Raw genomic sequence first — 16,474 nt, 5'->3', positions numbered from 1 at the left:
TCGTTAGTGCAAGATCACATATTGAATGTAAAATATTAAAATGTATTTCCCGAGCTGTTTCATTTCGATTGAGGCTTTTCTCCATGTGAAACGCAATGAACATGCATGTTGTAAATACCGCAGGGTTTAACATTTTCTGCGTCTGCGGTCAAATGGCGGTCATAGCCGAAAAGGATTTTCTTCGTGGAATGAGCGTAGTTATGTAATTCTAGTTACAGTGATAGTTTTATTTTAAGTTTTCTTCATACTTGTAAGTTCCCGTGTGCTGCGGTCCAGGATATACTCTCGACATTGTTTGTTCTTCTTAGTATTGATGTGCGTTTAATTGATATATTTTCGGCAAGCTAAAAGTGCGCGGTGTATTTTGTCGTTAAATAGTATGACTTTTGTGTGAAGAGATTTTACCGGGTTGCGCTGAATTTGGACATGTGATTCCAGGCATCTAGTCAAAACGTCTTGGTTCAGACATTCATATCACACGTTGAAGCTTGTAGGAAACACGAGATACCTTTCTGTTCGCTTAACGTGAAGGAAAATATTGAACTTTCAAAGTTGATGTGGACTTTGCGTACTTGCATTTCTAGAATTCCCTACATAATGAACTTGAACATGATTAGGTTTCATATGAAATACGTAGGAAACGTTAGTTAATAAAGTGTTATCAAAAATATGGATTCCTGCTCATTAAAATGGTTCTCGGTCATATTTTCCAAATGCATGTATAAAACAAAAAATATTCAAGATTTTTGTTCCGCAGCTGTGTATGTCACCAGATGAACTTTCAACAGTATCAAAAATACGTCATTGTTCGAAGCAGTAAGCTTTATATCTCAACTATGTTTCTATATGTGTCTGTGCAACGCTGTTGATTGATAATTAACGTAACAATTAAAAGTATAACGCCCAACATGGGGCTCGAACCCACGACCCCGAGATTAAGAGTCTCGTGCTCTAAAAACCGAAAGGTTGGTGTTTCGAGCTTACACAGGGACGTTTTGTTTTTTTTTGTTTTTTTCTGTTGTTTTTTTCATTTTGTTAATCATGATAGAATTAATTATTATGAGACTGTACTGCTTTATTGTTTTTATTACGCTCTAATTTTAAAAGCACAATGGCACTCCCTATTGTAATAACTGCAAAGTAACTCCCTCGATTAGTCAATGTTGTACTCTAATTTTGAACAGCACTTGTCTAGACTACAAGTATATAGTTGGTATAAGTTCACTGTCCTCATATTGATATAAGGTTTCTTAAAGATGAACGCATAATGTACATCAAAATATTTACATTGGCAATGTTGTCCCTAGTTTTAGTTCATAAAAGTAATGAATAAATTAAATACATCAAACTAGAGCCAGCACTGCTGCTAATTTGGCGACACGCAAAGGGGCCGTGTCTCTTTGATGGAATGTTTTATTTTCTTTATATGCTTGCTTTATGTGAACGTATAATGGTAAGATGTTTGTGTATAGTTTTGATTGCATTAAATAATGGTCATAAACGCCATTAAGTTCTTCGTTGGAATCATTACTGAAGCGCGCTTACAAATTCCTACCATGTGAAGTTTCCAATTAGTACTTTCAGTTTTATTCTCTCACTTTCTTTCTTCCCCTAATCCCTCTCAGGGTGCAGGAATTTCTAAGGAATCATATATGTCTACAGCAAGACTATTTGGAATCATCCCAGAGGCATTAATACCGCAAATGTTAACGAAATTGGTGGGAGTTCGTGTATCATTATAGAGAATATAAATGTATGATCATTATAAAAGGGGGCTGAAAGCGTAATTCCCCCTTTTATTAATTAAATACACCGAAACGCCTTTTTCTTATACCAATGATGTTAAGAGAAGAAAGATATTACTAACAGCCCATGCCTTTCATTACGCCGCTAAGATGCAAAAGTAAGAAATATTAAAAGAGATGACTGTCATTAAAATATCATAATGCATTTCTTAGAAACAGCCATGCAGGTGCAATGCTCGTGAATTTGACGAATGCTAATTCTTCGTGCGGCTTTGCGGAAATAAATTCAATTGATGTAATTAGGCACATTCCCGATATGAAGTTTCATTTTAAAACTTATATCTTATTGTCGGAGGCAGAAGTGGGCAAAAAGTATTGTTTTGTGATTTTGTAATAAAATCGTTGCTTTATATCTGGTTTAAATTATGAAAACCTCTGTAAAAATAATGCCAGCGGTTCTGTATGCGTGCATTTTCTTTTCAGCGGAAGGGGGTGTTTACATGCGCATTGGCCGTACAAGGACATACTTGACGTCCAGACTTCCGGACGCCTGCTCACGCATTCTTACATGAGGGTTAATCCGACGAGGACGTTAAATAAGAAATTAACGATAATGGCGGACGATTTCACGTGCTGGGGCATCCCAGGTTGCCGGACAGGGGCGGGAGTGAATCGCCAGGTGCCCGACATTAACGGTCCCTGGACAAGTGGCTAAACATGCTGGTGATCTACTGTCCGCGGGGTGTATGATCGCACTGGATCTGTTCATGGAAGTGGTCATAACACTCTCAAGTGTTTTCCCACATAACACCGGTGTTAGAAAGTCTTAAATAAGTTGAAAAACGTTTTACGTATGGGTTAACTAAATTAAAAGCTCCTGAAAGAATTTAAAGCATGGTGTTATTATTTTGTTTACAGATTGATACCATTTTGTGGGAAAGCATTTTATAGCAAATAACCATGCAAGTACAATAAACAAATCCCGCCATTTCTGTAAGAGCCCACGATACAAATATTTATGTATTTAAAAGATGAATAATTTAACTTGCAGATAGCGCTTATTTTCCATATAGCAACAATATTTTTACTTGTACAGACGAGTCATGTTGTCCTAAACACAGTCGTAATGTCAGTTTTTCGTTACACAGTTCCTACAAATCGAAATATTTAGTAACGGTGAAAGAGCCGTTCCCCATAAGTGGGCCGTTATTGTCTTTATAATGTTCCAAATTTTCTTGGAAGGCACCAAACAAGGACTTGCACTTGAGTACCCTTTATAATGCAAATTAGCTTCACGTTACCAAACCTTGGCTCTTCAGAAGTTGATTGCAAATCGGAATAAAATGTATCGTCTCAGAGAGCTCACATAAGCCGTTTCTGCATACTAATGTTAACTTTATGTCAGCCTAAAATGTTTGTTTGTGCTTAAATATGCTGAAAGTCTGTCGCTACAAATCCCTGAAAATGGTCCCTTAACTTTGTACAGTGGGATTTAAGTTTAAGTATCAGTCAGAATGTTCAAAGAGAAATAGGATTTGCATGTACTCTGATTCCATTGTTCCCTGATCCAAACTGAATACAAAATTACAGACTGTTTAGTTCTTGCTTTAGAATAAGAAAGTGGGTAGATTGGTTGAATATAGTTTGACTGATTCCAGACCGGTGGTTCACCTATACAGAACGTACGTATAAGTCATCGTTTATTTGGATGTCTTTATGGAAATTCAACGATCACGCCTACATATCGCAAATAGGCGACGTCTAATTTCAGACAGACCTCCAAATAAATGCTAACGTAAATAATCCCGTTTCATATTGAATATGAACACCCCAAAATAAGCGATTAAATCAATAAGTAAACGTCACCTAAAACATCGGTTAATATTGAATTTAAAAATTGAGTATTTTTAAAATTACTATTCAATTGGTTAATGACGATGAACTCGTAATGCTTAAGTCAAAATAATTATGTTCTGTTCTGTTAAAAATATTTATAACTGAAATGAAACTTAAATGTATTGCAAAATAAAGTGCATTTACGCTGCGGCAGAGTATTATGCCAGATAGTACTCATGACCGTGACCTGGCATTGACATTGCATCTGTAACAAGCAACAACAAAGAGTACGCTGGCCAATACGGTCAAAGTTGATTAAACATTTGTTTGTTTTTTAATCATTTCATTTACTTTATAAACCATGATACTTGTACATGAAGTATTATTTATCATGTTTTGTGTGATTTTTTTTTATTACGTTAAGAGGTCACAGACTCAAAACGTTTTGCGCTGGGAACTTTGTAAGTTTGGTTAAGATAACAATCTTTTGTTTGTTAGAACAACCAACGGAAGACAAATTGCTTTACCCTGAAATATTTCGCTAATTTTCCTTCAGATTGTGAGCATTCTTGATTATGTTACGATGGTGTCGCGAGCCCGGCGCGCGTGGAGGGCGCGTGCGTCTGTCGTCACGTGATCTCGAGGGAATCATCCATTCATCTTGGCCTGACAATGCTCGACCACATTTTCTGCATCTCGAGCGAGAATAATACCGGTCTGAGTGCCATCGTATGCCACTATCATTGTCAATTCGCCATGCCCAAACAAACAATTTATTTCATATTGAATTCAACCAAATCTATCAAATATTCTTGAAGCCTGTTTTGAACTGTCATTCCGTCAGTTAATCCTCCTTTTGCTGCAAATGAAATTCGTTACTTTTCCGATGTCCTATCACAAAAGGATGCGGCTTGTGCTAATCGGATATACCTCAAAGGGTCGACACGACTCCAAAATCGAACTAAGCTCATTAAATTCTTTTCTAATTCCTCTAGACAGCATTTATGTTTTATATTTTAAAAATGCAAATTATGTGTTTAGAGATAAATTAAAATAAATATTTTCTATCAGCAGGAGGGAGGGTAATGAAAAGCGCGCACTAAATGTGCCTCGTGACTGCCAGATGAGCCGTTTAACTTGATTGACCTTTGTTGAGAAGATAACGGGGATATTTGACAAAATTACCCCACCCCCTGTGGTAAAATCATCCCATCTTTCAAAAATCTAACATGAGACACATCGGTCCGTTACAAGTTCCCAAAAGACAGGCGAATATATTGACAATAAATCTTCACCGCTCCTCTTAGAACGGAAAGGGACGATTTGGCTACAAATACCAGCCCGGAATATTGAAGTTTATTAAGATTCCTCTCCTGAAATCATTCATTTAAATAGGGTCCCCTGGTTTCTGCGACATCCGTCTTCATTTATAGCTAGCAGTGTCGTATTTGCCGTAACAACGTTAATGTGACACGGAACGTCCCCAGTGCCTCTAACGACCGTCGGATCCACATTTGTTCCGCACAATTTCTCCCAAGTTGATACAATCTGTTAATGTTCCTGATTTTGTCAACAAAATTTGTGACAAAGATATAGATTAAGACTTTCAACTTGCATGTACTGGAAAATTGTTGAAACACCCATTTTTAACTTGCTACTTGTAATGTGTCACTCAGTTCGAAAGTATCAAAATAGGAAAAATCTGTAATTACTTTCCTATGCCGCTTATATTTTACTTAATTTTTAATCCCTATTAATGAATGACTATGACAATTTAGATGGTGGCCATTTTAAATTGGTACGTTTTTTTAATATTGGTTATATAAGTATTGTAACCGTGATGATTTAGATTTTCTTGACGCGTTTCACGCTATACAGGACTTGAAGTATTAACTAGATGTCATGAATTTATGGTCTTATTAATTTGTGTGTGTGCTTTTTTTCTTTTCATTACTAGATATCAAATGTAAGTAAGTATTTTTATTGGCAGGTGATCCTTTCTTTGGCCATTTAATGCAATATGATAAACAGAATCACTTCACGCTATCTTATCTGCTAGATAAGCCCCAATGTGTAAAATTAAATCCTCCTTGCTTCAAAATCGATTTTCATAAATTTGTGAAAGGCAATATATTGTGCCGTCATGGCCGATGTCAAAATATATAAATATTGTCGAATCCACAAGCAAACAAGCTTGATAATTGATTTAATAATGTTTCAAATATAGTAAATATCGTAACAGTCTCTCAGCAATCAATTGTCTGTATCCCAGGAGAATCTAAAGCGTGTTTCCTTCGAAAGATAAAGATATTAAAATAAAAATGATAAATTTGTTTTTGAAATTTTGTCATATAATGTTGACATTTCCATAGACTATACAAAACAAGCTTGCAAACTGTACTTTGGCCCACTTGCCGGGTATGCATTTTATTATTAAGGATATGAACATACGAAACAGTATTGCTTTAACAGACGTGGCTACTTGTGTTACCTTGTGCATTACCTGGTTTCCATTAATATACAAGGAGTCTATCAAGATTACTTTTTTATATTAATTTGTGCAAGCATAATGTAAATCATATTAATAGAATTATTGCGTTAAAGAATCATTGTAGTGTGGGGTATTTGACAAGTCAAAAACACTTAAGGTCATTAATTATGATCACCTTGTGTGCGCTACCGAATCGTGGGGTGTCCCATTCGGTACCGTGACCGTCCAAATTGCAATTAGAGCGGCGAATTGCCCGTATTACTGCGCCTGCGTAAACACATTCGGCAGACCGCTTTAATGTCATTCCGTGGGTGAAAATGTACCAACTTTCGAGCCATACCTATCACTAATCCGATTGTATTACACCTTAATCGTTGTGTTTTGATTTGTTATTTAGAACCGTTTGTCCACATAAATCAGGCATCAGATAATATTTTTACAAGTTGATTCCCTATCTCCGGTTTTCACGTTGACGTGTGAACAAATTAGAAAACTTGCGGCGCTAAACACCCGCTACAAGTAGTCTTTTAGCGAGTGCTTGATTCAATTAGTACACCTTTTGATAATTACAGACAGATAATTATCTTATTACATTTTATGAAAAACTGTGAAACGAAATATATATTTTATGACGATTTATATAAATGCTAATTATGGATCTACTTCAATCGATCTTCCAGACATGATTTAATTATGTATAGTTTGACAACGTTTCTGAATGATTATCAGGAAACAACCGACCCCCACCCCCACCAAACCCCCTTTTCTTCACCCATCTACTTGGTACTAAACGTGGAAAAGAGATTGAAACATGAAATAGTTTGACTACTGAAATATAATACTACAATAATGTGGTATCTTCTTATGGAATTGTCACTATGAATAGTAAACCAGAGAACAGAACATTTATTGTTTTGGCTGACTTAACGTAGCATCCTTTGTAACAAGTCAATGGCAAAGGTTTGATGATTACGGATAGAGGACATTTTTTCTGCATTAAAAGCATCTCAATAAAACCTCTTCTTTTGGCTAAGGGTATACACAAAAGAAATATGCGTGGTTTGAAAGGGGTCTTGAATATTCTTTTTAAAAAAACATGGCTTTATTAATTAAATATATGTAACAAAAATATTTCTGAAACAAATTATGAATTTCTTATTAACACATGAAACAAGTTAAATACATATCAGGGCGGTGTGAAATATTTTGCAATAATTTAACCGAAATGATTTACACTTAAATCTTTACATCTTTCTAATTTGCAAATAGTCCAAAAATCTTAATTATAGATATCAATTTTCGTGCCATAAATTCCGCATATATATTTGTGGAGTTTTATTTGACATCATATAACATGATATTCCTTAAATCGCATAAACCAAATTCATTTGTTTAAAGTGTTATTATGAAATCTTTGCTAAACCAAAAAGCTTTGAAACGGACTTATTACCAAACCATTTCTACGCCCAGAGCATTAGCAAGGACTTCTCGAAAATATTTTCTTTATTGTTCGCTCCAATTATCAAGCTTCTGATAGTTTGTGTTCAAGATAAAGTTTTCCACCAGTAGCGACGGTCCGTTTCGATAAGTTTGGGCATAATATGCAAATTTTCTTCTCCAACCTAAGCAGAGACGGTATTGGAAGGATTCCATTGGCTACTTTAAGCCGAGGGCGGAGGGATAGGCAGCGCGTTAACTCATTCTATAGTGACGTCATCAATCCGAGTGGATGATAATGGCTGAAATTTGTAACGTCTTGATAAAGAGTCGATTTATCCATTGCTGATCACAGTTTAAGCTTCTGTAAACATATTTCACAAGTTCCAGTCGTCTTTACATCTATATGCTTATTCTGGATGTGTTCATGTCTCAACCTATTCACTTTATTACTAGGAATCAGTGAAACATTTCATTGGAGTGCATTTCAAGAGGTTTGGGGTAATTATAACTAAGGACTCTTCATTTAAAAGTGACTTCATAATTACGCGCGACAGGAATTTTCTCACAAATAAAACTGGTGAGAAAGTTTCCATGATATTAATCCGACAAGTGACAAAACCTCATTGTAAGTGCTAGGAACTGAGGAAATCTATGAACACGTTCGCGGATTGTCTACCGCAGTAAATGAATGGTTTTAATGAGAGCCTGTGCAATCTAGACGGAGTACGACCCACCGCTTCTGCCGCCGGGACTATGCATCTAGAGACAATTCCCGTCGGAAATCCGGACAGCTCCCACACCGCTCACACAACCAGCTTCGACTCCACCACCTCATCCCCCGGAGAAATGTCAGACGTCAAACCAGCAGGTACGTCATGGACGCCGTAACGTTACGTTTAAAACGTCACTTAGACAATTCCGCCATACACAACGTCAAAACACATACATATATGGCAGGGTTTAGTATTGCCCATGTTTGTAATTCATTGACATTGTCAAAGGTCTTTCAGTGGTTTGGTTTTGTAATTGAAGGGTTATTTGAATATAGTGCATTACATTTCGTCGCCGGTATATGACTTCAATTATATTATGATGAATTTGCTTTAGCGCAATCATTAAAGTGTTTTTGCATGATGTTTTACTTAAGATTTTAGAGCCTGCAATTGGTGATTTGCATTTTGTATTTTGTTATTATTCTTTTTAGAGCAGGAAAACATGCTGAAGTCACGGTATGGCGGCCACTTAAATAATGTAGTATACATAATGTATAACAAATGGGAAGACCTTAGGTATGATACAAATCAATGCTATGTTAATAAATACTGTTGAATAGCTATAAGCAATGTTTAAAAAATGAACAACATTTTGTTTGAATTTCATTTCATCCATTCATTTATTACAAAACAAAACTCAATTTCAGATCCTTTTGCGTAAAATACAAAAAGTACACGGAAATAACTTATGATCAAGCCAATACCAGTTCGCATTGTCATTAAATCTTAACGAAAAATATAACAAAAAAAGAAAGAAAACAATTCAGTTCAAAATTGAAGAAGCGGTTAAATGCATATCTTTTCAAACTCTTTTTATATGTTTTACGAAACTTAACTGCAGGAAAACACTAGCTATCGCTTTATGATTATTTTTCTTGACATACACTAGTGCCCATTATTTTCATTGTGTACCATGTATATATTTTTTTGTCATTTTTTAACATACGTAAAATGTTTTGATCATATCTTTATGAGACCCGTTTACAAGAAATTCCTGGTAATAAGTTTTAGAACCAGACGCGCGACATCAAACCGGGAAAACCGCTTGAAAATGGAGATCACAATTATATAATTGCAGAATATTTCTAGAATTTGTGTATCATGAAATGATTAATTTAATTCATAATAATAAATAAAAAAATAAAAACGCTGCGAAAATCAGGAAAATAACAGTACATTTGAATAAGATGCATGTACAAATAAATAAATTTTGCTGTTTATGGTCTAAATATGAAACATATACCTCGCATAATGACACGTACCTTATTATAAAATAAAAGCATGGATTTTATATTCGACAGATCGTTTAGAAAAAGGCATTTCGCCGAGTTTTAATAATTAATTAGTTCGCCTCTAATGTATCCAATATAATGTGCAATAAATAATATCAATGTGTTCTTCATTTAAGACGCAAACTATGAAAAATACAAAAATACACACAAGCGTATTCATATATTTTCTACTGCATAATGTTAAATTTACATGTTGCTTTCTGCTGCTTCCAATCGAAATGAAAGTAGCACAATATTACTGTAACAATATTAATGATAATAAATCAAAATAACTTATTTTAATACGTATTTATATCAACTGAAATGAACGCTCGTGCTTTCAGCTTTTTAAGTTCTACATTTTTGCATTTTTATTTATTTAAAATGCATTATCTATTGATATTTACTTTCGCTTAAGGAATCTTTTGGAGTCCTCAGAAAAAACACCTGTTACCCGGCAAATGTATTTGTATAAATATTCCCATTCAATAACAGACGTTACATATAAAAACTAAATACAAAATGTTCCGTATAATAATTATACAACTCATGCATTGTATTCCAAATGGAATGAATATTTTCTGATTTCTCTCGTCTGCGGAGGAAAAGGCCCTATACGTCTTGTGATTGCCCTGGGCCAAAGATTATCGCAGAGATGTCGAGTAAATTGGTTTCTGAAAATTGATGCCGTGTACCAAATTTGATAAGAATGATCAGAGACCGACAATATGATGTGATAACATATTTTTTTCTTCTTGCGTATGAATGAAGAAGAAAAAGAATTTAGATTATTCCATTTTTACGGACAAACGCGATATGCATCTGCATTTAAATAGCTTCATTTATGGCAACAAATTTTTTTTCTTATGGTAACATGACGGACCTCATTTTTACGTTCTGTGAGGGAACATCGCATTTAGGGGCAGTGGATGTTGTCAGTTCTGCGGACGTTTGTGTTTTGAATGGTCAAACACTAAAACATATTGAAATAAAAAATCTTCGGTAAACGGAAAGTTAATAATTGAGGCTAAACTCGTCTTTTTAAAATATACTAAGAATATCTTTGCAACAAATATGAATAAAACCGCAAATCACACACAGAATAATCGATTGTGTTTTTTTTCTTCAAATATAGTGAGCAAAAATCACGGCTAATGCACACTTTTTCACAAAAAATATAATGTTCATTCAGAATTTCGTTCGTTCGTTCGTTCGTTTATTGATTTCCATTTTCTATTGAATTATTTGCTTAAGAATATTATTTCATCAATGTTTTACCACAGTCACTTGTACGATTCCTTTCAAATTTTCACAAATCATTCACATGCAGTGAGTGTTGTGTTTTCAAGAAACTAAAACTAATATATTTTGACACTGAATTCAGATATTGACGTGAGAAAATATCATGTCAAAATGATGTTATACTTTTACTTATTATTTCTCAAGTAAAGTCATATTTGACAGCCTGATTTCGGCTGAGGAAAGTCTGTATAAATTGGCACAATATGGCACTAATATTTCCCCTCTCCTTCCACTTGTTTATTTTGTTTCTCTGTCATAACATAGCAAAATTTCTCTACATATATTTTGTAATTTAATTCTTTCGGCAGTTAAAACAGTCAGAATTTGATGCTAATAGTTGTTGATATAACGTAGGTTTAGCCAATTATGTATCAAAACTCTCTCCCCGAGATCTCAGCGAGATTTCAAGAAGGGCCTCACCACGTGGTCTTTAAAAAGCGCCATCTACGTGCACAATAATTCCTCACGGCCGGCGCCTCGTAATAAGACCGGCAGCCGACATCTAAGTGGAACCGACGATGCGTTATGGAAACGTAACTTTCAATCGCTCGCATCAACGGGGTTACAAATTAATCTACGAAGAAATATTAATTTTTGCATTAAACATAAGTACCGTGTGTAATTTTAATCTGTCTCTTTCAAACGAAATTTAAATTAAACGAACATTACCTCATGTTATTTTGCACGACTATCACAACAAATCTTTGAGAGTAGTTCTTCGGTTTGTTTGAACTATAAAAGCTTTGTTTTATGTTTTTTCAACTGATTTCGATCTGATCGGGAATAGCTTTTATTTCAAGGAATATCATTGATAAAGCTAAGAGGACCGCCTTAGTGATTCCAACAAGCACAGATAATCAGCCGCAGACAAAATCCGCAATAATAAGGCTTTTGATGCACTGGCAGCGACTAAAAATCAAACAGCAACTATAGACTGATTAAGAGTAGACTTCTACTTGAAGCTAATGTTTTGCGGAAACTCCCGCAGAAATTAATTTGAAAATCTCTGCATAAAATATGAACATGCAAAACGAATAATTTTAATTGTAATAATCTTAACAAGAATCAGTTGCACGTCTCCAACGTCTGGTTCCTGTTACAATGTATACAGCAATCGGCTGAGGCATTTTTGCATGTCTTTAAAAGAAATAAAAACATAAACATGCTGTCAATATAAAAAATAAAATTGTGTATGGTAAATTGTATATATAAGTATACAAACTTCAATACCAACATGGTCTAAAATGTGTCAAACTTATAAGGTATAGACTGTTATAAGGTTTATTATCACTTACAACAACCACTGTACACTACAACTAAGTGTTCTATATATAAATGCAACTGTAGTTATCCATAGGTTGTTCTGCCAAAAATCTTACTTAAAAATTGAATTAATTGTAAAACAAAAATAGTTAAGTTTATTATTATATTTATAGTCCTAAAAATATCTTATTTACATGATACGTATTTATTTTTTGCAAGCGCCTTCATCACACTTTAGCCTATTAATTCAAGCAATCAACATTTTACTTGACAAGTTTATTGCAGGGAAAACATGTTTTGGAAGAATATATAGCATATATTCGTTATTACACAGCACATTTTGTATATTGCATTTCTACAAGGTACTGTGCACGTCTTTGATCGATGAGTAGTAGAATTGTTGTTAAGAAAACCCTCCAATAAATAACAATAATATGTACATACAAACCCGCACTAAATAAGCAAAGGATTTACTGAAAATAATTTCATCCGGACATAAGCCAATATTTCAACAACTAAATTCTTCAAAATTACATAGTAAATAAAGTGGCCTGGGTCGTATATTTCCGCAAAACGTCTCTTCAATTGCCAATCTCTGTGATTTTTGGCTGCGCCTTTTAGTGTCATTAGTCTAAGGTTATCAGCTAGAGAGGAACAAGTGCTGGCTTATGATTATTTATTACAAAAGTCGCTGGCTTTGTTTGCAATTTTGTCTGTTACACTTTTAATAAACTAGGAAAATTCAAGAAGGTCTGAGAGGCAGTATCGATTGCTCTTGGAGACCAACGGGTCGTATTAATGTGATGACGTCACGGGGCAGCGTGATAGTTCTTCTGCAGAAGATCTTTGGCCTCAATGACTCTGTAATTCTGCAAATGTTAATTCAAGTTGAAGAATGGTTGCTCTTGTGTTTTGATAGTTTGTTCAAATTACGATGAGCACAGTTCAAAAACCTGCGTCGAGTGTTTTGATGCTTTGCAAAATACTGCAGACAAAGTTTTCGTTTTGAAGATTTCACGATCTGGTATCTTTTCAGTGTCTCCCGATATGAAAATGAAACCGGAAGCGGAAATGAGTGATGAAGACAAGAAGAAGAAGAGACAGAGGCGACAACGGACACATTTCACGAGTCAACAGCTCCAAGAATTGGAGGCGACCTTCGCGCGCAACAGGTACCCGGATATGGCGACACGTGAGGAGATCTCTGCCTGGACCAACCTCACCGAGGCACGCGTTAGGGTAGGTAGACGCTACTTCTGACAGTCTTACAGCTTAGTTATGTGTGACCCATTCTTAAAAGTATTGAACTAGCAGCAAGACATATGTTGGTGTTAGAAACAAGTTACATAAAATTATTGAATTGTTGGATATTGAATATCTTAAATATATTATAAATCTTTGTGATACTATTTTATTATTTCCGTTTTTTTGTCAGACTTTCTCCTCTTTTCGTTTTTTTTCAACCGTTGATTTGAGTAGATAAATCACATTATTATTACAAACTGTATTTTATTGATGTATTCTTATTTATTAAGAAAATCTAAACGCGAAAATGCATTTTCAAAACATCCAATTTATTTTCACTTCTTCACTTGACGTTTCTTTACCAATAAACATAAACTGCAATTGGTTCTTTCACTAGGGATCTTGTATATAAGTGCATTTTAAGCCTTCCGTAAGCCCACACCATTGATGAACAAATGCTTGGTATTTTCAAGCGGCGGGAAATTAGCTTAAAATTAGCAACTAATAGTGATATATTTGTTTAGCAAGTCTTGAGATCGTTCTAACCATATAATCGCATTAGATGCGACAATAATTTCGGGAGTTAAACCTGGTGTGCTCTAACATGGACCGTGTTTTATCGTTTTCACAGTGTGGTGACAATTTTGAGAAATTCGCGTAATTAGATAAGGCTATTTTATTTCTAAAACTTTCTGCCGTTCCATCTAACAACGCTTAAGTGTCTTTATTAGTATAAAAACATTGGAAATTCACATACTGAAAAAGTGCCGTTATCATTGAAATATTTGCGGCGGGTTGTATGAAATTAGCGATATAAGCATGGACATGATTTCCATTCGGCACGTGTTGAATGCAGCCTTAAGAATCAGGGCAAACGCTCCCCACGACTGTTAGAACTTAACGTGCCGCAGGGAAAGTTCACCCGGATCGAAAATTCTCGCTGCGGATTAAAAGATAACACAAAAAATAGTGTGCTCAAGTGCCTAAAACTTAAGTTTCATGCTGGGATCGGTTGATATATACATTGGAAAAACTGTCAAAAAATTAGATACAAAGATATTCGTTAACAAGAAACACCCCGTAATTAGGCCTGCCATAATACCTAGCACCAGGCAAATGAAAACTACCCAAACATCCCGGCTATTCGTATTTTCCTTTTATCTATGCCATGCTTATTACGCAACAATTACTCCAACATGGTGCAGAAATGTCGGTATAGGAAGGCATGATGTGTACAAGATTGAAGAATGTCGAGGGTTATTTTACAATTTACTACAATGTCATTTTCCTTTTCGTAGGTCTGGTTCAAGAACAGACGCGCAAAATGGAGGAAGCGTGAACGCAACATGGAGACGTTTAAGACCGGGTTTGGCACACAATTTACCGGACTGATGCAGCCAACGTTTGACGACAGCTTCTACAATGGCTACTACAACAACACATGGGCGACTAAGGTGCCCAGTCCCCTGGGCTCCAAGTCATTCCCCTGGGGCTTCAACTCAGTGAACCCGCACCTGTCGTCCGTGGTACCCTCCCAGCCCATGTGCTTCTCCTCTCCTTCGAGCAGCATCAGTTCCGGCATGGTGAACAACGTGCCGCCCGTTCCAACCAACATGAACACCCCTAACTCCCCGTGCCCGTACGCCAGCCCGGCGCCGCCCTACATCTACACCCCAAACAGAGACACATGCACGAACAGTATAGCGGCGCTGCGGCTCAAGGCGAAGCATCACTCGACCATCCCCTTCACATACCCATCCATGTCGCCCCGCCAGCAGTCGCTGTCCGCGTGTCAGTACGCCAGCGTCGGCAACACCGGCACTGTCTGATGGCCGCTTACACACCGGCCGTGGGGTAATACATTCTGATAGTGATTATTTATGTGAATATGTTAACAGAGATCTGAGCCGCGCGAAAATTTTATAGATCTGATCGTGGATATAAACTGAAAGAAACTTGCTTGCAAGGTCCACACAATTAGTGCCCAGCTGTCTCTTATGTGGCCATGGGAACACTTATCTAGTACACAGTGTTGGTTCGAACAATAACGAAACGTGCATTTCAGTGATGCGCTGCATTTACGTATTAGGCTCTTCGGTAAGAGTTGCACTGGCATTTTCTGTTTACATGATTTCAATGTGTGTGCCCTGTCAAAAGCACAAACTGACATTGCAAAAGGACTTAACAAGATGTTGCAATTGAGTGACGTCTTCCAAACTTAACGACGATAGCCGAGGGTATCGAATAGTTAAACCGGAAGTAAGACATTTTTCATGATTTTTCATTGTTTTAACTACGTTACATTTTTATATATAATTGTTTATGTGTTCTTACTTTTTCACTTGAAATGTGCTTGAATGATGGTTTATTTGTTGAGTGTTTGGTATCCAGAGAAAAAAATCATTGTGGACGTTTTCCTGGCTTGACTGTAAAAGTACATTGAGTTCATGTTGTTATCTAAAATTATAGCGTTTCCGATAGATATGTTCATTTATATTGTAAACAGTATTTACTGCATGAAAAAATATTCTACAGTCAGGCCATGAAAATGTGCAGAATATTTATTTAGCATTTGTATAGAAATATAAAATTGTGAATAAAAGAGATCAAACAATATATACTGTTATGTTTGTAGAACATTTTATTAAAAAACGCATGCAATGAAATAAAAAAACTAAGACCTTGGGCAAAGGAAAGCTCTGCTAACGTAAGCCCAATGGAAGTTGCAGTAAAGGAATCAACTGTACATACTGTCTCACTGGAAGTGTGAATGTGTAAAAGTCATGGATGCTATTAAAAGAAGGCATATCATAAAATTATGTAATGTGCAGTAGATTTGGAAGCTATTGCTTGAAGGGAATATCATAATTATGTAATGTGCAGTAGTCATGGATGCCAGTAAAAGAAGGCATATCACATGCTCTCTTAAAGAACGGGTATCACATGTAATGTGCAGTAGTCATGGATGCCATTAAAAGAAGGCATATCATATGCTCTTAAAGAAGGGGATCTCACATATAATGTGCAGTAGTCTCGGATGCTATTGCATGAAGGGGATATCCGAAGCAAAGTTGAATATTCTCGGATGGTATTACATGAAGGGGATAT

The 16,474-nt window shown here is 35.8% G+C and overlaps 1 protein-coding gene across 1 annotated transcript; it reads left to right on the top strand.

Moving 5' to 3' along the window:
• Positions 1–7,860: 7,860 nt before the first annotated feature.
• Positions 7,861–15,982, top strand: LOC128219721 (pituitary homeobox x-like). Its single transcript, XM_052927664.1, has 3 exons — positions 7,861–8,380; positions 13,158–13,360; positions 14,665–15,982. The coding sequence occupies exons 1-3, from the start codon at positions 8,197–8,199 to the stop codon at positions 15,193–15,195; spliced, it is 918 nt and encodes a 305-aa protein (XP_052783624.1). The 5' UTR covers positions 7,861–8,196; the 3' UTR covers positions 15,196–15,982.
• The last annotated feature ends 492 nt before the right edge of the window (positions 15,983–16,474 follow it).

The sequence above is a fragment of the Mya arenaria genome, chromosome 2 (assembly GCF_026914265.1).
Source record: "Mya arenaria isolate MELC-2E11 chromosome 2, ASM2691426v1".
In the NCBI taxonomy this organism is placed as follows: domain Eukaryota; kingdom Metazoa; phylum Mollusca; class Bivalvia; order Myida; family Myidae; genus Mya; species Mya arenaria.
This window is presented reverse-complemented; position numbering and strand designations above follow the sequence as displayed.

Coding starts and splice junctions, on each gene's coding strand:
- LOC128219721 (XM_052927664.1), top strand. CDS start 8,197: ATGAATGGTTTTAATGAGAGCCTGTGCAATCTAGACGGAGTACGACCC. Junction 8,381..13,157: donor GTCAGACGTCAAACCAGCAG/GTACGTCATGGA, acceptor GTATCTTTTCAG/TGTCTCCCGATATGAAAATG. Junction 13,361..14,664: donor TCACCGAGGCACGCGTTAGG/GTAGGTAGACGC, acceptor TCCTTTTCGTAG/GTCTGGTTCAAGAACAGACG.